Source organism: Typopeltis vanoorti, chromosome 3, assembly GCF_054136105.1.
Source record: "Typopeltis vanoorti isolate ZY-2024b chromosome 3, IOZ_Tvanoo_1.0, whole genome shotgun sequence".
Lineage (NCBI taxonomy): Eukaryota > Metazoa > Arthropoda > Arachnida > Uropygi > Thelyphonidae > Typopeltis > Typopeltis vanoorti.
This window is the reverse complement of record NC_143551.1, coordinates 157,803,615-157,831,323: the sequence shown is the minus strand read 5'-3', so window position 1 is coordinate 157,831,323 and position 27,709 is coordinate 157,803,615. Positions and strand designations below refer to the sequence as shown.

General features: G+C 37.3%; 1 protein-coding gene across 7 annotated transcripts in view; it reads right to left on the bottom strand.

Annotated features, from left to right (window-relative positions):
• LOC150108699 (RNA-binding protein RO60) overlaps window positions 1-27,709 on the bottom strand; it is a 180,525-nt gene that overhangs the window by 71,657 nt on the left and 81,159 nt on the right. For all 7 annotated transcript variants that reach the window (XM_090390924.1, XM_090390927.1, XM_090390925.1 and 4 more), the window contains one exon: window positions 6,277-6,567. In XM_090390924.1, the coding sequence (XP_090247050.1) occupies window positions 6,277-6,567 (291 nt within the window). The remainder of the gene's footprint in view (window positions 1-6,276; window positions 6,568-27,709) is intronic.

Sequence of the window (27,709 nt, the reverse complement as noted above, 5' to 3'; positions counted from 1 at the left end):
ATATCTTCATTTGGATTATTGCAAAATGGTCACTCAGTAGCTCAACAATTTCGTCTGTCTCTGTAACTTCTCTACCATTTGCAATCATTAAAGTTATCCTTCCATACTCATTCTTCCTCTTATTTGCCACATAACAAAAAAACTCTTTAGGATTTCCTTCTGCCTACTCAGATAACTTCTGCTCATAATCTGATTTTGCCTTTCTTACCATGCTGGTATTTTTTCTGCCTGTTCCTTGTACTGTTCATGAGTTAGCTGGTCACCTTTCTCCTTTTATATCCTCCACAACATCTTTTTTGGCAGCTCTTGTTTAATGGTATTATTCATCAATCTAACTCTTTTACCCTCCTGACCTTGGATATACAGTGTGATATTGCTTCCAACAGATATCCTTTGACTACTCCCCCCCATGCACTGAACATCCTTCCCTTGAAGATCTTTATGTCATGGTACTGTTTCAAGCTACCTCCTAAGTGAAGTTCCAAGTATACTCCTTAACATGTTCTACATGTTTTGCTACCTCCCAAGTCAGGACCACATACCGTATTTACTTGAATATAACTTACATTTGCATATAACTCTCACTGTTTACTTTACAAAAAAAAGAAATTAAAGTTTCGCATATACCTCGCACAAGAAAAGAGTCTGAACACGTTCACATTGAAACAATAGTAACTCGCTCGCCACGATAAATAACATGCTCTCCCCAATAATAATAACAGCCACTATACTGCACATGCAAGAAAAACAAGGTAGTTTTATTGTATCACTGGATAAGGTATAGAGACATTTGCAGTCTATGTAATATATTTGTCAACAAATAATGCAATTAGAGACAACTGAGATAAAAATGGCACTAACTAATGAATCACATGTCCCCTCCCACAGAAACTATGCTGTATAGACTCAAGCAAGACCTATGTTGTACAGCCAAACACAGTATCTAACTAAATCCAAATTTTTAATTACATGAAATAAGTGTTTGTTCAGTTGCATTTGAAATTTTCGATATCATTAAGATAGATTACAAAGGCTAACTTCAAATAAAATTCTACTGGTGAATTGAAACTAACATGCCATGTGTGTGTGTGTGTGTGTGTGTGTGTGTGTGTGTGTGTGTGTGTGTGTGTGTGTGTGTGTGTGTGTGAGTCTGCCTGCCAGCCAGCCAGATGGGGAAGCAACACACAAACAAGCAGCAATAAAATTCAACCGAAGAATTAAAACTTTGTGTCAGCTGAGTCCATCTGCATAACACGGGAGCAACACACAAATGGTAATGAGAAGTCCCGTCGGAATGATAAATGGGCAAACACCACTCCGAGGTAAACATGTTAAAACTAAGAAATATATAGTGAATGTCATTATAGCAGTTTCAGATATTTTGAAATTTGGTTGAAGAGAATCAGCATTTCAACTCAACAATTGTAATCTTGCCTTTGTCATAAGTCGCATGATCTTTTGTTAATACTGCACCAATTATATGCATGTCTTCATAACTGCTCTGTCCCAGTGGCCCACCATCACTATCCATTTCGCGCTCTGCTTTCACTTCTCATTAGTCATTCGTGAAGGATTGTTCATTAAGTATCTCAAATTTTGTAAATTACTGGTAATTTTTGCTTGAAATATGAAGAAACCTTCAAGTTGCAGTGCTGGTTTTAAAACTCAAAGATCGAAACTGCTCGAGGCCAGAAGTAGCGATAGCGAATAGGAGATTCTTGGTAAGACACCCATTTTCAGCTTTTTTTCCTGAAAACTTATAGTTTCCAAAATCCCCACATATATCTCACACCACGATTTTCTAACTTCAATTTTTGGGGAAAAAATGCGAGTTATATTCAAGTAAATACAGTAATCACTTTCCCCAAATGAAGGCAATGTATGTAGCCACCTTCGTTTTGGACAGGTCTTCTGACCTTATAACAAGATCTGACACTCTTGAACCCCGAATTTCCTCTGTCACATTCTGCTTCAAGTAATTATCTCTCAAAGTGTTAAATTCCATTTCCTTTCTGCCACAGGATCTTTCCTCTATCTCCAAAGTTGATGACTCCCCCCCATAATAATTACTCCACCTGCACTCATTGTACTAACTGCTGATGCATGCCTTCCACATCATCCTTGACACCCTTTGTCTATAGCAGCAACCAATTTTATTTTTTGTCCTATTGGCCTCAATCTCACACTATACTGACTCAAAAGGACTGCCATTTAAAGAATGAGTGACTCCTACTCGTTTCTTGCAATTAATCTGCTGATCTGTGTAACTACATCATCTACTGTTAGTGATGATGTAGTCATCACTAACTACAGTGATGACTACATCATCACTAACATGATGATGTAGTCATGATGATAAGCCTAGTAACTTTTGGCAAGGTTTAAATAACCAATGCCAAAAATGCCTTCCTCTTATTCCTGATGCTTCTAGCATTAGTGTATAAAAACGGTAGCATTCCCTTAGGGATGCTACAGTTTCTATTCTAAAGTTGCTCAGACTGGGAATTTATGAAGTGTAGAGAAGAGTTGAAAAGAATAGAAGTAATGTTGAAAATGAAAAAATACCAAGCTTTATAAAATACCACGCTGAAGAAATGGATGAGAAAGCTATGTGTTTATATCAGAATAGGCAAGATGTGAAAATCAAAAACCAGAAGCGAACTCTGATCTTGGTTGACAAGTAGAATATTATCAAATGTAACGGCTAGTGAAGGGCATAGTCTTTCTTTCAAAAATAACAGGATTGTGTTTTGGCAATTTTAAAGTTCACTAAATTATCTTCACAATACTTCAGAATGATTAGAGGATCTGTATTTAAGACATTAATGAGCCCCAGAATCCTCCAGCTCTGATTTTAAAAAATAAATCAGGCAATATGGAACCATCCACAACATATAATGAACAACCAAAGAGGAAGCTGTCAATACACACACTAAGGGTTGAAGGAAGACCATAAGATGGCAATTTGGTAAAAAGACTGTGATGCCAGACTCCATCCAATAGCTTGGAAATATCAAGAATGATCATATGAATTTCTTAATATCTTTAGAGAATGTGTTAGTGAGAAAGTCTGTTGTAGAAAGAAAATGACAGAATCATATCGGTGATCGCTAAATAAGTGATGAATCTAGTTAGTGAAGGTGTTAATTATTGTTAACCTTCTCGATCACTTTCAAGAATACTGAAGTGAAGGCAATGGATGTTAGTTTGATGTCTGATTTATCTCCTTTTATTTTAGTAACAGCATGGATAAAAGTTTGCTTCCATGCTGGTGGATACATGTCAGATGAGCACAATACACAATGAGTGTAAATTAAGGAACATGGGCTCTTAGCACAAATGGAGTAAAAGAATTAGTGATGCTGCATATTGATTATATATGAACCATCATACCAACCAACCAGACCAGTAATTTATTAATTGCTGACTTGGTTGAACAAGTAGACAGATCTGCTTTCCAACCAGCAGGACAGTCTGAATCTCAACTATGGGTCTGCTCTCTTATTGGGAACCTGAAGTGGATTGAAAATGTTACATATTTGGTCTCCAGAGCAGGTTTTCAGATTAGAGTACCTTGACTTACTCACATACTAATGTAAGATAGTTTAGCAATCTTTCATGGGTAGAACTGGCATTAGAAATTAAAATAATTTGATAGTTGATGATAATTAAGAACCTATTGGAGAAGAATTTCAGGAAACCTAACTTTGAGGGTATAATAAAAGTATTTAGAAGTTAATATTAACTGGTTTGGATGGGTTTAAATCTATAGATTTGGTTCTTTCAGCTAAGAGAACTAAACCAAACCAATACTGTGCCTGATTATATTTTTATTCCAAAAAACAGTTTTTGGAATAAAAAAAAGTTTCTGAAAAAAAAAAAAAAAAAAATGTCACTCCATATCAGATTAATTCACCTTCTGCTGAAAAATCCTTATAGAAGATCCTTGTGTTACAAACAGGATTTCAACTTATCTTTCCAGTTCAAGGGAAAATGTTGAAGCATCTTCACAATGCACTATAGACGTGCTGTAGTAACTGGAATACTTGTTTACTGAAAGTAACACTGAAGCAAAATGGGCAATACTGAAGAACATCTCATATAATGCTTAAATTTATTTATTAATTAATTTATTCTGAGAAGTAAATTTCATAATAAATCTGGAGTTAGATAAGCAATGAAGATCTATAATGAAATATTTCACAAGTAAAAGCTATGGAAAGAACACAGTTCAGAAAAATAGCTGTTAAGCAGGACAGATATATTGACAACTAGAATGAACCAAGTTGTAACAAATTATAAGGCAAAATTTAAATTACAGCTAGCTAGGAATATTAAGAATGATCTCAAAGCTTTTACAGATGCGTAAAAAAAAGGATCAAGGATAACAGACATAAACACCCTCTCAGAAATAATACTGAATGCTCGAACTATGACTGCAGAGGAATTTAATTTTAATAAGTATTCTTCGAGTGTATATGAGAATAATAATCAGCTAAAATAGGGAAAATACTGCCTGAGAAGCCAGATTTAATAATAAAATAAAATACAATGATATAACCGGCCTTCGTTTTTATTATTCAAATGATAAGAATGAAGATATGGATGTTATAATTCATTAGGCAGATGTATGTCAAGATTGATTAATTTATCAGTTATATTCAATGAGTTGCTGAGATTGGAAACAGTATCCTGTGATTGAAAGTTTCCAAAGGATTATTCCAACTTATAGGGGGGGGGGGGGGAACAAACAGATATTAAGGCTTAGGTACTATGGTTTAAACTCCCAATTAGGTTTAACATAATGAATATAGTGCAGAGAAATAATTACCCCCCACTCCCCGATCTCTTCAATTCTGCCATCCACACCAGCTATTTCACATGGAAGGACATCATATATAAACAAACAGAGGGTATTGCCACAGGTTTGCCACTCTCTCCTCATCTAGCCAATTTCAATATGAATTATTTTGAAAAACATGCTCTCGAAACTGTCATTCTCAACTTCTATCTGTCTAAGATATATTGATGATGCGTTCTCCATTTGGCCACATGGCCCAGACATACACTCTTTCTTCTACAGGTCCCACTTGTTTACCAGTGATGCCTTCACACTGGTAGCACTCATCTTCATCCCTGCTAAAATTGAGTTTGTACCTGTAGCTAACTTTTCACTGTTTTCTCAAGAAAACAGCAAGAACCTAGTATAACTAAGTGGTGTCCTGTTTATGATTTAAGCCAAACAGAATACAATTTGGTGAGCAACGGCTCAAATTGCCAGCTCTCTGCATTCAGTGTCTAGGTGGATACCTAATAACAAGACTCACCACTAGCTGAGGACCGGACACTGTGTTAGAAGCACTGGTTGGTTCTATGCACTTCTTATGGATATGTACATGTCTCCTTCCAGTTATGTAGCACTGATCCATAAAAGATCATAATTTATTTATGGTCACTTATCCTAATCTTTTTCTATTTTTCCTAATCTTAGCATTTTGTATCTGGTCTAAATTCCCTTATCATTCTTAGATTCAGTTTGATTTCTCTTTTGTGGATTAATGAATTAAAAGTTCCATTATAATCAACTGAGATCTGTAACACAGTCTTCATTAAGCAATTCAAATTGAATCTCATCTATTCCAGCAAATCACCACATTTTCACATTTCAACCTTCCATGAAATAGAAGTTATTCCTGTATATTTTCTAGCACTGGTTTCTGCTGATTAGCAATGTTATAATTTTCAAAGTTACATTCAGAATATTTTTATTTCAGTTTTATAAAGTAATCTGAATTAATTGCAAGAAATTTAGAATGGTTGCATTTAATAAATTCTGTCAAGTATAAAAATAAAGATAACATGTTAACTGCATTAATAATAACTCATTATAAATTTTGCCAATTACAGTGAACCTTGATTAAAGCCTAAAGAAAAGTTATCACCTTTGAATTAAACTAAGAATTGAACTGAATTGAATTAATTAAACAGATATATTTCCAAAAAAGATCTGCTGAGTCCTACCTCATTCCTTTTCCTTTGTTCCCCCATAGCTTAAAATCGAAGGCAAATTGAAATGCATTCTGCAAACAGATCTAAAAACTGTCTGTATTGGTCTCTGTTCTTTTGTCACAGGTAAGATATCAATATCATAGAAGATAATATTTCCTTTATATTCAGATTTAATTCTGCCTCTGCAGAAGATGAACTTAGTGCAATAAACTACAAAACTGGATAAGAGATAACAGAAAAATTTATATGGGAAAAAAAAAAACTTACTTTAAATGAGGCTAAGAATAATCCTTGCAATGCATCCTCTAGTTGTGAACGACGATGCCGTGGGACAGGTTTTCCAAGCACCAATTTGGTGCTAATTTCACACTGCCGTGCTATAAGGAATGTTTCCAAAGGTCCCAAATAACCATCCGAAAGAGCACTTTCATTTCGTAATCTTTCTAAAAGAGTTTTCAGAAGGGCACTATTGTGTTTTAAATATCCATGTTTACTTAGCCTAGGAAGCTGCTGAAGAAGAATATGAAAAGGCAGCTTGGAAATTAAGCAAGTCCAGATCTAAAAGAAATTAAACATACTGTACAAAGAATGACCAACGAATCTTTAAAGCACTGAATAAATTATTAATATACATGAAAGCCTTGATAATAACAAAAACTATTAGCTTTTGAAATATAGAATAATATTCTCATTCTTTTTCTGAATGGATGACATACTGAAGATGATCATAAAGATTTATTTCATAACAACATTCCTATGGTGATCATTATCATAACAACAAAACTTGGCATTTTTTTAGGAGGGAGAGGTACATGTACTGCAGACATAATTTAGTACTGCTGGATTTTGCTATTAAAACTGACCCAATTAAACTCAAAACTCATCATCAATTTCTGATAAGTACTCAGGAAATAAGTACATTATTGCTTATTTCCTATGGACAATTTCCTATTTGTACTGCAGATATATAATTTAGAACTGCCTGATTTTGTTACTAAAACGACCCAATTAAACCCAAAATTCATCAATTTCTTGATGAGATGTACAGGCTACATTATTTCTCATTTTTTTATACATTTTCCTCCAAATTAGTCTATTACTTTCTTTTAATGTTACAAGGTGATCAAGCATTCATTTTCATAAAATTATGGAAACTACTACCATGTAAAGAATTATAATTTCGTGACATTTTGACCATCATATTGAGGTCATCATCTGGAGTATACACACATATATACAGGTGATTAAACTAAATGATGGGTTAAGATTTGTTTTGGATTTGACAGAAGTAAATAAGGTCACCAAACCTATCGATTTTCCAGTATGCAAGATTGAAGACTTATTGATTGGCCTGGAAGGAGCTAAGTACTTCTCTAAGTTAGACTTGAACTCTGGCTACTTCCAGATTCCTTTGAGGGAAGAAGACAGGAAATACTTTGCCTTCACCACGAGATGGCAAAAGTACCAGTTGTGTCGACTTCCCCAAAGGGGGTCAGGAACTCAGCCACGAGTTTCCAGAGTTTAATGAATTCCATCCTATCTGACATGTTGGGAAAAGGAGTCATATGCTTCCAGGACGATCTCCTGGTCTACTCATCTTGCATTAAGGAGCATAGTAGATTACTGATGAGAGTTATGGAATGACTAAACAGGGCTCAACTTTCCCTAAAGTGCTTGAAATGCTGATTTTTTTCTCCGGGAGGTGGAATATTTAGGCCATGTTGTGAACGAAGCTGAAATAACACCACAAAAACAAATGTGACTACTATATTGAAGGCAAGGATTCCCACTATTGTAAGACAGGTTAGGAGGTATTTGGGCATGATCAACTTTTACAGAACGTTCATTCCCGAATGCGCCAAATTAATGGAGCCCATAGTTAGGCTAACAAAAAAGGGGAAAAAATTTGAGTGGGGAAGGGAACAACAGCGTGCCCATCAACTCTTAAACTTGGCTTTACCAGATCACCGGTCAGATATTTTCTCTCTCAGCAGATGCCTCCAATGACATGATTGCCTCGGTTGTAGAGAAGCAGGAAGGGGAAGGATTTAAGCCCATCGCCTTCATCAGCTGGAAACTTTCCTCATCTGAGATAAACTATTCCATAATCGAGAAAGAAGCGCTTGTCATCATTTATGCTTTAAGAAAATTTAGATGCATGCTATTAGGGCAAAAGATTATCGTGCGTTCTGACCACAAGCCTCTATCATTCATATCTTCAATGAAGGACAAGAATCAGAGAATCATCTGGTGGGCATTAGAGATGCAGGAATTCAACTTAGAGGTGAACTACATTCCTGGCTCAACCAACGTAGTTGCTGATTATCTGTCAAGATCTTTAGACACTAAACATGAAGATAGCATTGACTCAGATGAGGAAGTGATCAACTCTGTAATTAAGGCAAATGAGTTAGGCAAGAACAGGAACACATCCCTTGAATACCGGGTCTGGGACAAACCTCGTATAATCGAGGAGCAAAAAAGAGATCCCAGTATGGGGGATCCCTTTTAAAAGAGTTTTAAGCAGAGAGAAGTCCCCAGACAGGCAATCTTTCCATCACACCATGTACATAGACCAGGATGGTCTCTTGTTGTCTAGGCAGAGCGTTACGGGGAGATGGAGAGATACAATTCTTGTTCCAGAAATCATGATTCCGAGTGCTCCACACATTTCATGATTCTGATCTAGCGGGTCACCAGAGAATACATAGAACATGGAACAGGGTGCAGGACAGTTATATATGGAAGGGAATGAAAGGGGATGTTGAGTCATATGTGTCCTCCTGTCATCTATGCCAACAAAAGTCCAGTATTTTGGGTAAGGCTCCTCTCCAGTCATTCCTGATCCCCACGCGACCTTTTCAGGTCGCGTGGGGATCGGGCAGTAGCCATGGGCCCACTCCCTATCACCAAGAATGGAAATAAATATATACTAGTGATTATAGATATGTTCTTCCGATATCCAGAGGCTGTGGCAATTAAGGACCAAACTGCAAGAACTGTGGCAGATGAGTTTTTTAAGTTATTTCCAGGTATGGAACACCCCAAACACTCCTCTCAGATCAAGGCTCCAACTTCACAACTGAAGTCATGCTACAGCTTTGCAAGTTGAGGATAAAAAAACTGTTCACCACACCTTACCATCCCCAGGGTAATGGAATGGGTGAAAGGATAAACACGACACTAAAACTTACCCTATCAAAATGAGCAGATATCCAGATATCAAACTGGGATGCTTTCTTATGACACACCTCATTTGCATGCAGAACCACTCTACACTGCCATTAAGGAAGCCCCCGCTGTTATCCTTTATGGTTTTGAGCCTCCCTTTCCCAATGATTTCAAGAACTCCCGAGTAAACTCTGGATTCCCAGACACTGATGACTATCTGAATAGCCTGATTATCGATAATAAGATAGCATATGAGATGGTAATCATATATAGCGAAACCTGCTCCCAACTGGCAAGAACTTATGCAAACAGGTTGAGAAAATATAAGGATCTGAATCCAGGTAATCTTGTCCTATTAGAACAGAGCTCTGTCAATAAGACGGGAGGAAAGTTTGGAAAGAGTGCGGCTGGGCCCTATGAGATCCTAGAAAAATTGTTCCCGGTGATCTACAGAATAAAGGAAAGATCCAAACAAGGAAAAACTTTGATAGTTCAATCGAATAGAATGAAACTATATAAAACCAGATCAGACAGATTAATGTCAAGGGGATTCGCTGGAGAGTGTGTACGGAAGAAAGAGGAACACTCATGAAGGGAACACTCTTTACAAAAAAGGGAAAGTTAACATGAAACCTACAATAGGTAGAAAAGGGAAGGATGGCTGTCAGGGAGAGTAGGAGAATCCCATCTCGAATGACCATTGCACCAGATACAATCGACATAGAGATCACACTCGTATAGATTACCTGAACGAACAAGCAACGATCAAAGTGAGAGGAGAGAAATACTTAAGTGACAATGGGATGGAAGAGTCAGGACAAACCAGGTACAACTTAAGACCTAGACACAACGGTAAGGTGAACCCACCCAGAGAGCTAAATGAGGTTCACAGCAATTTACATAAAGATAAAAACAACCAAGGACACACACACTAAGCTGTTTACAGTATGAAATGAGAGTAAAAACAGGAAGGAAGGAAATCGAAAGGCATGGTAACGGGTGATGGCAGAATCAAGAACAGGAAGACTTTGGTGGTGGAGACACCCCCCCTAGAATTGAAATGAGGGACACAAAGGAAAATTTTTTTTTGAAAAAAAAAATTTTAAGAGGAAGGGAGAACTTTGTTGAATTTTGAATGAATAAAATTCATTAGGAATTTATTCAATCAAAATTTAACAAGTTAAACCCTGAAAGGATATGCTTCCATCCTAGTATATATTATATATATATATCTTGACAAATATAGGATACAGTGATTAAGAAGAAAAATTGTGTATGTTTCAGTGTAAAAGGATTTCTACTAGATTGTATATTTGATAGTGAAGGTCGGTAAATTTTATATTACTTGTTAAGATTGATACACAATGAATTGCTGTATAAAATGCATGTAACAAAGTGAGAAAACAAGGTCAGACCATCAGATTAAGAAGTTGCTCCAAGCAATATCGCGCGTATACGGCACATGGAGACCTAAGCTGTTCAGAGAAGACGCTATGGAAGCAAGACCTACATGTACAATAATAATGGGATGGGTGATCAACTTAGGTTACAGAAAGTACCAGTAGGGGTTAGAATAAAAGGGTTAGGATACCCCCCCCCCCCCGAGGCTTTCAGTGATTTTCTCTTCTCGATCATCTGGACGAGTAGCTCTCACTCCCGGTAGTAGCTGTCGGAGATGCCGCATACTATGATGAAAAGATAGACGTTTTACACAAATTGTAGGCAACTCATTGGAAAGCTCAGTGACTCGGTAGCATGCTACGCGAATGCAGAATCACCGTTCGCCAAGAATGTTCTTGACATAGGCTCAATATACTAGCAACATATGGACCGACCAACGATCGCAGGAATCCCAACCGTAAAACCCGACGGAAAGGAAATAGTTTGGAGGAAAAGAATCAAGAATCGAAGGAACAAGTATAAAGGATCAGAGTTCGGTATTGTAACCTTTTTTATCATGTAATGTGTGTGAGGAAGAGAAATTAACTGTAATTTAAGAATTAAGCACTCTGATTAGAATAAGACAGGACTATAGTGCTTTGATACAGTTAGACAAAAAGAAAAGGAATGTTCTTTACATGTGCTGACTGAAATTCTGTTTTAAAGGGTATTGAAGTCTTTATTTGAGTAATTTAGTCAAAGTCTGAAGTTTCAATTTTGTTTTATGATCTAAGAATGCTAGATTATGATTCTTTGAGAGAAACGTTTCTATGATATTCATATTTGTTTAAAATGTAAGTTATTTTGTTTAACATTCTAATAGTAATGATTGATTATTCTTTACAATATATGACAACAAATATGATAAATAAACCTTTTGCTATTTTAAATTTGATTGCCTGTGTCTAAGAATCCGCTGCACCACTCATAAATTATTCAAATCTAAGTGGGAGGGAATAAACGATAGTTAAGGTCATGACTGCAAACAAAGGTCAAAAGTGGGTACATCTGCAAGTTCACTTCTTGATTGAGAAACTCCTTTCTTAATCTAAGCATTCTGGGTGGCGCAGCAATAAAAAACAAATTTTCCCAGAATTTTAAGAGAGACAAATTTCAGAGGCTTTGTCACCTAGGAATTGGCTCGTCCCTGAGGCAATTCCTTTGTGTTCTCAATAGTATCACGTGACATCCAAGGAGAGGTATAATATACAACATATAGATATATAATAAATAAAAAAAAGGACATAACAGTATAAATAACACATTTTTATTCACTTCCATTATGCATTCATGGGCTGTATTGTTCAATATGCAGTTGCCCTTCCTGGCATGCCACAACCTGCATCCACTGCACAGCGTATTCAATGGCAGAATGCAGCTGGTCGGGACTGATGTCACACAGTTGCATTATACGGTCTTTCAGAGTAGACAAGTTATCAAGAAGATCCTGATAAACCTTATCTTTGAGAAATCCCCAGAGTCAGACGTCACAGAGAATTAGATCAAGTGAAAGAGGTGGGCCATTCAGTGGGATACACACGGATGATCACTCTAGATTCCATGAAATATTCTTAAAGAACCTCCTGTATGGATTGACCTGTGTGTGAAGGGGCCCCATCATACATAAAAATTACTGAATTCATGCACAGGTGCTGGTGCTGCTGTAGGAGTAGCACAACAAAACTGTTTGTTGTGTCACAGCTATCATATTGCGATACCTCTCAGCAGTAATTGAGCAGATCATAAGACCCGACTGGCAAGTAATCTCAAAAAAGAAAGGTCCAATAATAAACAAAGCTTTAAACTCGCACCAGAGAGTAACTTTATGTGAATGCAAAGGAATTTGTTGGATTGCAGTAGTAGATTTTGCATAGCCCATACTTGGCAATTGTGGGTATTCACAACTCCATTCAGCGAGCCTCATTTCTTCACAAAATCATTCACAGCTAAGCAGTATCTAACTTCACTCAAGCAAGGAATGTTAAAGCAAACATCAGGCGACTTTCAAAGTCCTGCAGGCACAATTCCTGTGTCAAAGTTATATTAAGTTAAGTGAGTAGAAATGTACAATCTTTCATAGAATTTTCCAGACAGTTGCACAAGGCACACATCCATGTGTCTTGACATAGCACGTGCACTGCAGGAACTAATGCTGTTATTCCTAGCCTGCTACACAATGGCAGTAGTAACTTCATTCACTTCTTGTGAACTAATTGCTTTGCGACCTCTTCCAGGTCTAACTCCCAACGATCCCATTTCTTCAAAACGACCAATCATTCATCAGAGGATGTGGAGGTAGTGGACCTCGTCAACATTTGTTCAATTGATGAAATTTGCAGAGTGCAGCAACAACACTGCAATTAATTAGGTAGTATTCCATGAAAAAGCACACTGGGACAAGGTTAGTGACATCATTGTAAATGGTATTAACAACCAGAATGAAGGGGGAAATTCATCTTTTTTAAATCCTCCTCGGTTCAAAAAGATGGATTTTTTAGTTGTTTATAATGTTTACATTACAAACAACAAAATGTCCCTGGTGTTGCATTTTGAAACTTGTTTTTTCTCTCAGATATCGCATGACTCACAATGTATTCTTGCAAAGTTTCGCAGCATTTCAATCACTGGATGGCATTCCACAAGGCATTAAACATGAATACTTTATCTCAACTATTATTTAACTGGCCCAAACTCTAGTGAAAAAAACACCCAAAGGTTATACTATATATATAGTATATATACTATTTTTACATGGCTAGAGAACTTGAGAGTTTATTTTTCACTTGGTTAGACTATAATGAGTTTAGTTTAATCCTTTATCCAAGTGTGAGCAAACAAAGTTTGCGCCTGAAAGTATCTTCAGGACTGGGGTAAGGTAGTGCAACACCAGGCAACTTGTTGCAAAGGTGGAGAAAGCTCTCATCACTCCTATCTCAGTATCTCCCATAATGCAAAGCACATCTCCTTGCAGATATGTGTAATGCTATGCATTAAGGCAAGGGCCACTACCCATACCGGTTTCGACCTTTACTGAGGTCTCGTCAGTGGGAGCCAGGCCCAGTAGTGGAGATACAAAGGCAGAAGCAATGAGAGGTCATCCTAACCTATAGGAGTTGCCAAAGGGTGTGCAACCTTATTTGAAAAATAAACTCTCAACATCTTTCTCTGAATCTGGAGTAATTTAATAATAAGGTTGCACACCCTTTGGCAACTCCTATAGGTTAGGATGACCTCTCATTGCTTCTGCCTTTGTATCTCTCCACTACTGGGCCTGGCTCCCACTGACGAGACCTCAATAAAGGTCGAAACCGGTATGGGTAGTGGCCCTTGCCCTAATGCATAGCATTACACATATCTGCAAGGAGATGTGATTTGCATTATGGGAGATACTGAGATAGGAGTGATGAGATCTTTCTCCACCTCTGCAACGAGTTGCACTACCTTACCCCAGTCCTGAAGATACTTTCAGGCACAAACTTTGTTTGCTCACACTTGGATAAAGGATTAAACTAAACTCATTATGGCCACAGAACAAATTCATGTTATCCTTTATACTTTTAATATAGCAATACTGGTAGCCTGATCAATAATTTAACATAAAGTGTTTGTTATATTAAGGCTAATATTCTTGAGTACTATAGTTCAAATTACAATTTATAATGAACTCTTACAACAAAAGGTTACGTGGGTAGAATATAAGCAATCCATATTCTTGGGATTTTTAGACCATCATTATTTCTGAAATTCGGGTGGTTGATCAAAATTTCATAGGCCTTCTTAAACTTGGTTTGCCTTTCCAGTGAATTCTATGTAGAGTATCTAGACATTGATCAGAAAGGCAAGATTTACCACAGTGATTAAATTTAATGTGTCACTTATGTTCCTTTTTCAGGATAGGAATTGTACAACCAGTTTTACCTATAAAAGGCAAGTTACAGGTGCATTGAATACAGTACCTCCAGGGTGAGCCAGGAGAGGAAGGGGAAGGAGTTAAATAAGTTCTTTAAATTTATAAAAAGTTTAAAGGTGGCATTAAAATGAGATGTATTTGTATGGTTATGCTGTTTATTGTATCTAATATCCTCTTTAATAAATGGAATGGCTACAATTTTATTGTAATCTAGTATATTTTTATTATTAGTTGCAGTCTTATGAAGAATTTTGATCACAGTATTTTTGCTGTAAACATTTTTTAAGAAAGTATTGCTGATAACTTTTAATTCATGCTGAAGAGCAAATCTTTAAAGCCTTGTTATTAATGTTGGGTGGGTAGTTTATGTGTGTGTATTGATCAATATGTATAGGCTTAGGGTAAACAGTGTTACACCTGATATCTTGAGAATATAGTATTCTCAGTTATCATGGTGTAACATGAAAATTAAATAACATAAATAAAAACCCCTGCATAAAAAGGATAACTTAATTGATAAAATATTCTTGCATCCAGTATAAAATGAGTAAAATGTAAAGGTCTATTGTTTAGTTAAGATAACAAAAGAAAAGAGTGTATTAAGATGTATTATGACTAAACATGGAATTTGTTTCAAATAAGTAGCTAGCTAAGAATTAATATAGTAATGCAATTAAGAATGAAAGAGTTAAGTGCATAAGTACAAAAGAATGAGTCATAAAATGCGCTATGTAAGAGGCTACAGATTAAGCATTAAGTAGAATTCTGAGAAAAGGTTTGAAAAGGGATTAAGATAGAGGCTAGCAAGGGAAATAACGGAATATCGCTTAGGGCCTATATCCGGATAGAAACTTCGTTACGAGTTGCCAATCAAAATGACGTATGGCGGCAAGATACTATCCAATTGGTAGACAGACGGAAAACAAGTAGGAGGCGGGAGAAAGAAGTAAGAAAGGGCGCCGACAGTGGAGCAGCTATATAAGGATTGGTAACCCCCCCCTCGAGACTTTTTGACCTTGGAATTTTTTTTTTGGAGGTTCGTTTCGAAGAGTAGGCTCTCTTGGTTTGGGGGAGGACGTTTAGATGGTCAAGGAGGCTTGGGGCCTTTTTGCCTGTTGCGGGAGGAGAAGAAACGTTTGAATAGTCGCGGTGATTTTAGTTGGTTTTTTCTAGTGGATTTCACAGTGTTCCTGAGTGGAGAGAAATGGCTTATATCCTCATGCCACAACAAGGAATCGAAGGTGAGCGGGAAAGCTTTTCCCGTATTCCTATGTAGAAGGCGAAATATACCATAAAGTCACAGGAAACTGTGAAGATATAGATGTCCTCGTTTCGGATAGTACAGCCGACGGTGCAGATGTTCATAAAGCCCTGGATTGCAAGAAGTTATTCAAGCATGTTTGTTCAATAGAAGGTAAAGGCCCGTAAGTGAAGCTAAAGAAAGGTATTGTGAAATTTGTCTTATGTTAACTAGAAGTTGTTTGTGGTAGATACCATTGTCATAATACGGAACTGTTAAAGTGATTAGGGAGAAATTATAATAGGACTTTAGAATTTGATAGAGAGTGTTAAACTTAAGCTAGCTAGAATGGAAATTTTGTGAATAATTAATTATCCTAAGAATCTTGAGTGCCTACTATATAGAAAAGGGAAGTTAATGACATAGATGTGCGTTAAATGAAGTAAATGGTTTTGTTAATATTGAGTTTGATTAGTGTAAATTGAGTAATCAAGTAGACTGAGGAATTTGAATGACCAGTGTGATGTATAGAGAATCGGATTTGTCATAAGTATGTGCTAGAGTTGTTAATGACTTTATTAGTGCTTTTGAAGTTAAATAATCTATTAATGTGTGGTGATCTAATCTTTCCATGTTAAGTGAATTCATGTTTTGTATGAAATTTTGTGGCGGCATGATCATAGTAACTTTTGTCAAATCATAGCCCAACTATTTGTATTAAGCTAAATTTAGTGTGTAAATAATTCAAGTGAATAATTTGATATGTACCATGCTTAGAGAAATAATAAACCTTTGTTTAATGGAAAAGAAAGTTGTCTGATAATGCTAATCCAATGCACCGCTTAGAAACATTCGAGCCTAACCACGCGGGGAACTAAAGTTAAGAAACGGGAAGTTTAAGAAATTAATGTTGAGTAACAAGAAATAGTGTCACGACTGCAAATAGTAACACTTTCAGATATTTGAGTTCCTTTCTCTGTTTATGTATAAAATATCTTAAACTAAATATCCTAAAGGGCGCAGCTAAAATACAAATACTAGGGATATTAAGGAACAATAGCTCAGATATAAAATAGAAACTTAGGTGATGTCTTGAAGATCGAAGTTAGGAGGATATAGACGAAGGCAGTTTGGAAGTCAAACAAAAAAATCATAAGATAGGGACATAACAACAGTGAAGGAAAGACCTGGAAGGAAGATGCGTAACAAGTTTATCCAGACTTTCAATATCAATTGTGAATTGTATACATTTGTGATATTTGTTGTCTATTACTTGTCAGCATTCCAATATTGTGGTATTTAACATTTCAGTCTTCTAAGGCACTTCTGACTGAATCAATCCATCTAATTCTTGGACTTTCTCTCGGTCTTTTTCCTGCCATCAAACACACGCTTTGCTAACCTTTCCTCTCCCATTCCGTTTACCACCATAGATTAACCCTGCTCACATATTCTTGAATGATACAATGTCAAGTTCCTTCCTATTATCTTCGTTTTTAATAAGATTCTGCCATTGATGCCATCTGCTCAGAACCCTAATATATGCAGTCGCTAATTTTTAATCAAATGCTTTACTTCTAGCCCAACTCTCAGAGCCATAACAAAACACTGGTTTGAACAAGGTCTTGTGTCTGCTAGGTTAGTGTTTTGGCTAATTTCTCTATTATTTCTCATAAATTTATTCAACTAGCTCCCTACCATACCAGCTTTGTTTATTTCTTGTCTATTTCTATATTTAATTTGCCATCTTCACTAATAACTGTGTCTAAATAGCTGAAATACTTTGCTTGTTCAATAAGTTCTCCTTTGAGAATGCAGTTTGAGTTTTCTATGTTCCTCTCAATTTCTATAATATTGGTTCTTTTATTACTGATTTTCATGCCAAATTTGTTGCAGCTGCTATTCAATTCAGATAGTCTGCATGAAGCAAGAAGATAAGTTTGATATCTCCGATTATAATATCAGGTTTAATGTCACTTTCTATCATAATGTGTTTCATATATGCTACCCACTCGGCCAACCAGGCCAGCCAGCCTGGTTGGCCGAGTGGTTAGCATATCCACTCTCCAACCAAAAGGCTGCGGGTTCGAATCCTGCCGTGAGCATGGATGTTTGTGATTGTCTGTGAAAGTAGTAGTGGTGGTGGTATGTGGTGGTAGATGGCACTGGTGTTAGATGAGGGAGGTTGGTGGAGTAATGAGATGAGGAGCTGTAGAGTAGGTGTCCTCAATCGATGAGTCTTTGGACTCCCTGGAAGTGTGATGTAATAGTAATAATAATAATATAAATGATGAGTAAAAGTAGAGATAATGTGCATCCTTGTCTTACACCTGATTTTACATCAAAGCATCTTCCAATATTTTGTTCACTTCTAACTGCTGACTTACAACTTAAATATAAGTATGCACTGCTTTGTATAATGTTCCATTTACCTCATATAAAATGTAGCGTTTCGAAAAGGTTTTCTGTGGGCACCTTGTAGTATACCTTTTCCAGATCTACAAAACTTAAGTACTGATCTTTGTTATATTTCCATGATTTCTCAACTACTGTATTTGTCATAAAGTGATTTTTTTTTTCTTCAGGTGCAAACTTTGTTTGCTTGCACTTGGATAAAGGATTAAACTAAATTTATTATAGTCTAACCAAGTGGAAAAAATTTCCAACATCTTTCTCTAAATCCAAAGTAATTCAATAATAAGGCGGTACACCTTCTGGCAACTCGTATAGGTAAATATGACTTATCCATTGCTTCTGCCTTAGTATCACAACTTCTGGGTCTAGCTCCCACTGACAAGATCTCAAAAATAAAGGACAAAACCGGTCTGGGTAGTGGCTCTTCCCTTAATGCATAGCATTATACATTTCTGCAAGGAATTCTGCTTTGCATTATGGGAGATACTGAGACAAGGAATGATGAGAGCTTGGTCCACCTTCACCACAAGTTGCCTCAGTCCTGAAGATACTTCAGGCACAAACTTTGTTTGCTTACACTTGGATAAAGAATTAAACTAAATTTATTATATGTCATAAAGTGAAAATTTGATTTTTAAACCTATTTGGCCTGAACCCAGCTTGTTCTTCTCCAAAGTTTGACTTCCTCAATTTTTCTCAAGCATTCTTACATAAACCTTACCTGGAACACTTAGGAAAAATTCATCTGTGATTCTTACATTATTATTATTATTAGACACCTCCAGGGAGTCCAATGACTCATCGAGGGAGGGCACCTGCTCTATAACTCCTGTCTCCGCCACTCAATCCACCAACTGACCGCAACTACACTAACACTATCAACTGCCGACCACCACCACTGGTATTTCCAAAGACAATCACAAACATCCATGCCCACGGCAGGATTCGAACCCACAGCCTTTTGGCTGGAGAGCAGATACGCTAACCACTCGGCCAGTCAGGCTGGCCAGTTCTGCTTTATTTCCCTTTTTACAGATGGAAACTATTAAAGACTTTACTCCAATCATCTGGAATTTGACCTTATGACCAGGTCCACCAAGCTACTAGCAGACACCAAGGACACCAGCATGCAGACACTGCATAGGAAATGTGCAAGACCCTTGGGGTCAAATCCATGCCTCACAGAACCTTGCATATCCACTTCACCAACATCCGTGGCCTCAACTCCAACCCTTATAGCATCCACTATCATCTGCAGTCCACCAAACCCCACCTACTCTTCTTAACAGAAACTCAAATCTCGCCTTCCCCCAGCACTATTCATCTCAGCCTTCCTAACTATACACTATTTAACTCCTTTCGACCCAAGGGAGGCGTCTGTGCATATATCTGCTCTGACATACCCTGCCAGAGAGCAACTAACTTGGAATCGCCCGACTTCAACCTTCTTTGGCTGAAGATATCCCCCCCCCCACTCAGTTAAATTCATCTGCTGTCTCTATCGCTCTCCTAATACCACCAATCACTCTGAGCTTTTTCATTTCCTCTTCCTAAAAGTTGATTTTCTCCAGTCCCACTCTCCTAACAGCAAAGTCATCCTCCTGGGTGATTTCAACATCCATAACACCAATTGGCTTTCCTCTTCCAGTTATACAGATCCTGCAGGCAGAGATGCTGAAACATTTGCAGTCACCAATCACCTCACACAAATTGTTCAAAAACCAACCAGAATACCAGATAACCCAAACCACTCCCCAAACACCCCTAGATCTCTTCCTTACTAATGACCCCTCACAAATATGCAGTGAATGTAGTGAGTCCCCTGGGCAATTCTGACCACAACTTAGTGCTCATCTCCTCCCCCATGCAACAACGCTTACAGTGTCACTCCCACACAAGAGTAGTTTGGCATTATAACAGTGCCAAATGGGACAGTCTCCAAGACTACTATGCTTCATTCCCATGGTTAGACTATTATTTCCGGTCTTCCAGTCCAAACATATGCACTGAACACATCACCAAAGTGATCCTCACTGGCATGAAAACATATATTCCCCACACTACTCAGACCTGCCGTCCCCTAACTAAACCCTGGTTTTCCAAAAAATGTGCCAAGGCTGTACAAATGAAGAATCAAGCATACCACAACTGGCTCCAATCAAGAACCCCATCCTCATTCAATACCTATACTGAAGCCATAACAAATGCAAGAAAATTATCAATACTTCCAAATTTGAACAGGCCAAAAGCAGAAAGCTTGCAGCCTGTCCAAACGGCAGCCGTGCATTTTGGTCTCTTGCCAAGGCAATTGGCCATAACTTTTGCCATACACTATTCCCACCTCTATCATACCCAAATGGCTCAATTGCAACATCACCCATAGAAAAAGCTAATCTCCTGGCATCACACTTTGCCTCCAATGCACATATAACTGACAATGGCAAATGCCCTCCAGTCATTCCAACTGCCCAACATACAATACTCCCTGTATCCTTTTGCCAAAAAGGCATCACAAACCTGCTGTCTAAATTAGACACTAAAAAGTTGTTTATTATTTTAACGGTATAATAGAACACAGAAACTAAGTAAATAATTAATTTATTAACTTGATGCTGATATTTCGCTGGTATTATAACCAGCATCTTCAGAGCACAAAAACACTGTTTGTCACAATACGCGAGACTAAAACAACATGGTGTACTTAAACAAAATTGTAGCAGCAACACAAAGACTAAAGTCCTGATTTTGGCGCCCTCTATCTGAAAAAAAAAAAAAAAAAAAAAACTATCATATATTACTAGAGTCCTAGAAAAGTGCTAGTTTTTTCTTAATATGACTGTCTCCCAGATCTTCGGCAAGTTAATACAGTCATATTTGTTGAGATTTGGAGCGTGTTTTAGGGCTTCTGTCGCCTCTAAGAACAATCTCTCTGATTTATACGGGTTTCTGTGTAGTACTTTTGTGTTTTTCCAGTTGATCCTGTGTGCAGGGGTATCCAGAGCATTATGGGAAGTCGGGCCTAGCAGACCATGCTCTGGATACCCCTGCACACAGGATCAACTGGAAAAACACAAAAGTACTACACAGAAACCCGTATAAATCAGAGAGATTGTTCTTAGAGGCGACAGAAGCCCTAAAACACACTCCAAATCTCAACAAATATGGCTGTATTAACTTGCCGAAGATCTGGGAGACAGTCATATTAAGAAAAAACTAGCACTTTTCTAGGACTCTAGTAATATATGATAGTTTTTTTTTTGTTTTTTTTTTCAGATAGAGGGAGCCAAAATCAGGACTTTAGTCTTTGTGTTGCTGCTACAATTTTGTTTAAGTACACCATGTTGTTTTAGTCTCGCGTATTGTGACAAACAGTGTTTTTGTGCTCTGAAGATGCTGGTTATAATACCAGCGAAATAGCAGCATCAAGTTAATAAATTAATTATTTACTTAGTTTCTGTGTTCTATTATACCATTAAAATAATAAACAACATGTTCGACGAACACATAAGTCTGTCCACACGTTTAGACACTAAAAAGTCTCCTGGCCCAGACGGAATTCCTCCAATTATCCTTAAGGTCTGTGCATCTGAACTGACTCCTATCCTATGCCACCTGTACACACTCTCTTACTCCACTGGTATATATCCCAAAACCTGGAAACTGGCCTATATTCAACCCATTCCTACAAAGGGTGACAAATCACTGCCATCTAACTACCACCCCATCTCAATCACCTCAGTCCTATCAAAAGTAATGGAGAAAATCATCAACTCTCAACTCCTAATCCACCTTGAAAGTACCCGGCTATTAAGCGACCACCAGTTTGGATTCCGTCAAAGTCGTTCAACAGAAGATCTACTCTCATACATCACCCCATCACTGGACAAAAGCTATGGAAAAATTTGTGAATCTCAAGTAGTTGCACTCGATATCTCCAAAGCCTTTGACCGAGTCTGGCACAAAGGCTTACTAAGCAAACTCCCATCTTTTGGACTGCCTCAGGACTTCTGAGTTGGATTGCCAGCTTCCTGCCTGGATGCACACTATGTGTGATGGTATATGGCTCCCTATCCTCTCAACATCCAACTAATGCCCTCAAGGTTCAGTTCTCTCACTGACCCTCTTCCTTTTATATATCAATGACCTACTTCAGTTGACCTATAACCCAATACACAGTTTTGCAGATGACAGTAAATTACATTCCTCCCTTTCATTTGACAACCCTACTCTACACAACTCACTTCAACCCATCGACCACTGCTGCCCTTAATTCCGACCTCCAAGCCATCCGCCAATGGGGCTCAGACAACCTTGTCAACTTCAATGCTAGTAAAACCCAATTCTGTCTTATTTCTCACAAAAAAGAACCATTCTCCCCCAGCATTGTTTTTGATGACACTCAAATTCACAGACAAGATGAAATTTCTCTTCTCGGAATTACCTTGACATAAAGCTTCTCCTGACATAAACACATCATAACCATTGCATCCTCAGCTTCCAAAAAACTAGGTTTCCTTTTTCACTCAAGACGTTACTTCATCCCTAAACAGCTGTTAACACTACAGAAGTCACAAATCCACCCAGCTCTCAAATACTGCTCTCACATCTGGAGTGGGGCTCCAAAAAGCACCCTCAAAATGCTTGACTCAATACAGAGGAGAGCAATTAGACTAATAAATGATCCATCCCTCACTAACTCGCTCCCCTCACTTTCACATAGACGCTTGGTCTCTGCAATCTGTATATTCTATAAATACTTTCACAGGAAATGTTCACCTGAAACAGCATCAATAATTCCCCCACCCTGTACTAAACCCATTGGAACATGTACAGCTGCTGCCCAACATCCTTTTACAGAACAAGTTTCTTTTGCTCCTCATTTATCCCTGCTACTGCAGTACTGTGGAACAGTCTTCCCCCTGACATATTTCCCAAGGAATACAATATGCAGGCATTTAAATCAAATGTAAACAAGTTTCTCCTTTCACGACCCATCACCCATATACGGTACTAACGTACTACAGGTTGACCAGCCAACCTCTTGTATATGGGCCCAACATAAAAAAAAAAAAAAAAAAGTCCAATGAATTATGCAAGTGCAGCTATTACAAAACTTTTATACATCCGTAAATGAAGGTTCATGTGTTCGTCGTACATGTTGATTAATTTTAACGGTATAGATGAGCTGATAAGAAAATAACTATTTAATAATTTATTGCTGATATTTGGCTGGTATTCTATCCAGCATCTTCAGAGCACAAAAACAGTTTGCATAGTTTGAACAACTATAATGTGCAACACAAAGACTAAAGTCCTAATTAGGTGCCATCTATGTTTGGGGAAAAAAAAAAAACATAGAGAGAAAGCAGGTATTAATTTGGTCTTAAGATGACTATCTCCCAAATCTTTGGCAAATTTATACAGCCATACTTGTTGAGGTTTGGAGTCTTTCAAGTCCAAAGCTCAATTCAATGGCTGTATAAATTTGCCAAACATTTGGGAGACAGTCATTTTAAGACCAAATTAATACCTGCTTTCTCTCTCTGTTTTTTTTTTTCCGAAACATAGATGGCACTAATTACGACTTTAGTCTTTAGGCTTCTGTGCTGAACAGAAGCTATAAGATTTGAGATTATAAATGACTTATTTTTCACAGTATTAACAACACCACACAATTTTATCAAAGAGATGTTTTATTAACTTATATTTTGCTGATTTTCAACTCAGCATCATCAGAGCACAACACACTTGTACACGCGACAGTGAGCGAGTGAAACAATATAATTGCAAAGGACGAAAGATCTAGTCCTATTTTTGGTGCCCTCTAATGAAAAGAAAAAAAAAAACCAGCCATGCAGGAGTTTCTCTTAGGATAACAGTCTCCCAAATTTTTGACAAATTAATGCAACCATATTTGTTAAGGTTGGGAGAATTCTTCAAAGCCATTGCTGACTCAAAAAATAATCTTTCAGATCTATAACAACTTCTAAATAGCACACCTCCATCTAATTCTGTGTGAAGGAGTGTCCAACGTATGGTCTGCCTGTCCCAACTTGCCATAGTAATAATAGCTAATGCATCTTTCATGTTCTTCCAGGTGGATGTTAACTGATCTTCCTGTTTTCCCATAATAGGCCAAGTCACAGTCACAAGGAACTTCATACACTCCTGGGTGTGCTAAAGGGTGAAGTTTATCCTTAGGCGAGCAGATCAGAGTTGCCAGCTTGACATGAGGTTTGAAAGTGGTGTGAAGGACATGTTTCATCAATACTTTGGCTATCTTTTCTGATGTACCTCTGATATAGGGAATGCAAATGATCATGTTGTATTCTTGTGTATTAGGAGAGGCAGCGTAATGAGCCTATGTAGTATTTTATCTATTTTGTAGGGATTATAGCCATTGGCTAAGAATGCATGGTGCAGATATTGGAGTTCTGTGGTCAAAGCTGTATCATTAGAACAAATGGCTCTGGCTCTGTGTGTAAGTGTTTTTAAATTGCCATACTGTTGGACTGGATGATGATGTGATTGTTTATGTAGATATCTTCCTGTGTGTGTGTGGGGGGGGGGGGCTTTCTGTAAATAGAAAAAGATAGTGATCCATTTGAAAGGTGGGTAGAAAGGAGTGTATGAAGTTCCTTGTGACTGTGACTTGGCCTATTATGGGCAAACAGGAAGATTAGTTAACATCTGCCTGGAAGAACATGAAAGATGCATTCGCTGCGATTACTATGGCAAGTCGCGGAACAGGCAGACCACACTTTGGACACTCCTTCACACAGGATTAGATGGAGGAAAACAAATGTGCTATTTAGAAGTTATTATAGATCTGAAAGATTATTTTTTGAGTCAGCAATGGCTTTGAGGAATTCTCCCAACCTTAACAAATATGGTTGCATTAATTTGCCAAAAATTTGGGAGACTGTTATCCTAAGAGAAACTCCTGCATAGCTTTTTTTTTTTTGTATTCATTAGAGGGTGCCAAAAATAGGACTTTAGATCTTTTGTCCTTTGTAATTATATTGTTTCACTCACTCACTGTCGCATGTACAAGTGTATTGTGCTCTGATGATGCTGAGTTGAAAATCAGCAAAATATAAGTTAATAAACCATCTCTTTGATAAAATTGTGTGGTGTATTTAATACCGTGAAAAATAAGTCATGAATAATCGTCATCACCTAAGCTTATCTGTTAGATTTGAGATTATAAGATTTGAGGTCAGTGAGAGAAGGTCATTATATAAATGAGGAAGATAATTTGTGAACGTACAGAGTCCTCCTGAGTACTCTAGTGTAGGATATCTGCATTGAAATTCAAATTAAAAACATAAAAATTACAAAGTTAAGAAATTAGTAATTGGGTTATCATATTGTCAGATAAATGTATGCTTCTTTTTGCATGTCGCAAGATGTTTAGAGATATCATTTTTGAAGTCTTGCTTAGATGTCAAATAAATTTAATCAAAATTAGTCAGGAGAGGTTAATTATAATTTTGTACAAGTGAAAAGTTTTGAAATGTTAGCGTCATTTGAATCTAGACAGATGGACACACATGAACAAAATATTGTTGCCACTTACGAGAGAAGCCAAAGTTACTACTATAATTCATGTTGTGTGAATAATGAACTTGCCTTAACGCATAAAAGATTGTGTAATAAACAATTGTTAAAATTTCTGCTCGTTTCAAATGAAATTATAATTAAGTAACTTTCCTGCACTATGAAAAGAACTATCACCGTTTCAAGCATAGCACTGAAAACAAGTAATAGTGGACTAGAACAGAAGTTGCTCTGTGTTTCAGAACATAAGAAGTGAAAAGAACATTAATGAATGTTGTTAAGCATTCAGCTGTTCTGAAGGAGTAGGAAGGAACATAGCAGGAGAAGACTGTTTTCAGTCACTTTTTTTTTTTTTTTTGAAATGCCAGCATTCATAAAGCTGTAAAATACAGATTACGAGTTGAATAGGAGTTGAATGCCTTAGTTCAAGTTAGAATTATTGCTGTTATTTTATCAGCAAATGTATTTGGTTCTAGAAAACAGAAACATTAATCAGACCATCAGACCACAGAAAGGATGAGTAGAAGTCATGGAGCTCATCCTATCGAACACAACTGTAATGCCAAAGGACACAAGACAGGCCAACTGAGTGAAGGACATTGCACAGTAAAGGAAACATGGTTGAAATATGGCCTAAGTTAGGAAGGGCTGTCATTCTTAGTATGTAAATGGAGAACAAATTAAGAAAGCATTAATATGTTGAGAGGAAAGGGAAGATTATGTGGTGGACAATTTGTGTTAGGTCACTGCTATAGGTAAGCTTGAGTTGTAAAACAGTGAAGTCTCCAAAGAAGACAACTTCCTTGGAAAGTATGGTTTGATGGAACCCAACTTCATTGTTGGAGTATTTGGACTATAGAAATTGAGCATCAGAAATAAATACTCACAGAAGTCAGTAGTTTTCAGCCTCCAAAAAACTAGGTGCATATTTTGACTCAAGACTACTTCTCACCTATACAACTACTAACTGCACAAATTCCAAATGAACCCAATCTTGGAATATCTCTTATGCACCTGTTACATTTTTATTTCATTTCTTACTCTCTTCTCATTTTTAAGGTAAGATAACCCTAACCATTTAAAAAAAAAAATGGTTAGGGTTGAATCTGCATTCAGTATATATTGAATGTGCATTCAACAGAAATCTAAATACTGCAGTTGGAGATCTCTTTTTGAGTATTAATTTAACCTCATTTTTCCTATATATTATGTTTCCATTATTTATGACTATGTTTTAAATATTTCAGTTAAAAATGAGCTCTGCTGTGGTACTGGTTTAAGTTTTTGTATTAAAGTATGTTATTCTTAAATATTATTCTATTTTAAAAAAGGATGAAGTGTTGCTCATTTTAAGATAATTCATGAAGCTTTTTATGACTTCTTTCTTTTACAAAATGACGAACTGAGCAAAAGAGCATAATAATGAAGAATAATAGCCAGAATGTGTCAGAAGAGAGGATTGGAATATGTGGATGCATGGAGGGCATTTGAGGACAGAAGGAACTGTATGCGAGAGACTGCTTGCATTTGAATGAGGAAGGACGCAGGTATCTGAAGAGATTTCTGTTTTCTGAACGAGTCGGTGTGTCAATGCAGGGAAACTAGAATTCCCAGGGTGGATGGTAGCAGGTGTGGCCACTTGTGGGAATGGGTGCTTGGGGGAAGGGGGAACGACATCAGGTAACAATGAGTCCAGTGGAGTCTGGAAGATATAGGTATAGAAGCAATGTCATTTTTATGCTTTATACTAATGCCAGGAGTATCCAGAATAAAGGAGATGAATTGGTGGCGCTGATAGCATCAGCCTGGCCAAAGATTATTGGGATCTCTGAGACATGGTTGACGAAAGATGATATAATAACAGAAATAGAAGTAGCAGGGTACAGCATTTTTCGGTAGGATAGGAAGGGAAAAATGAGGTGGTGGAGTACCGCTTATGATACGTGATGACTTATGTCCTCTTA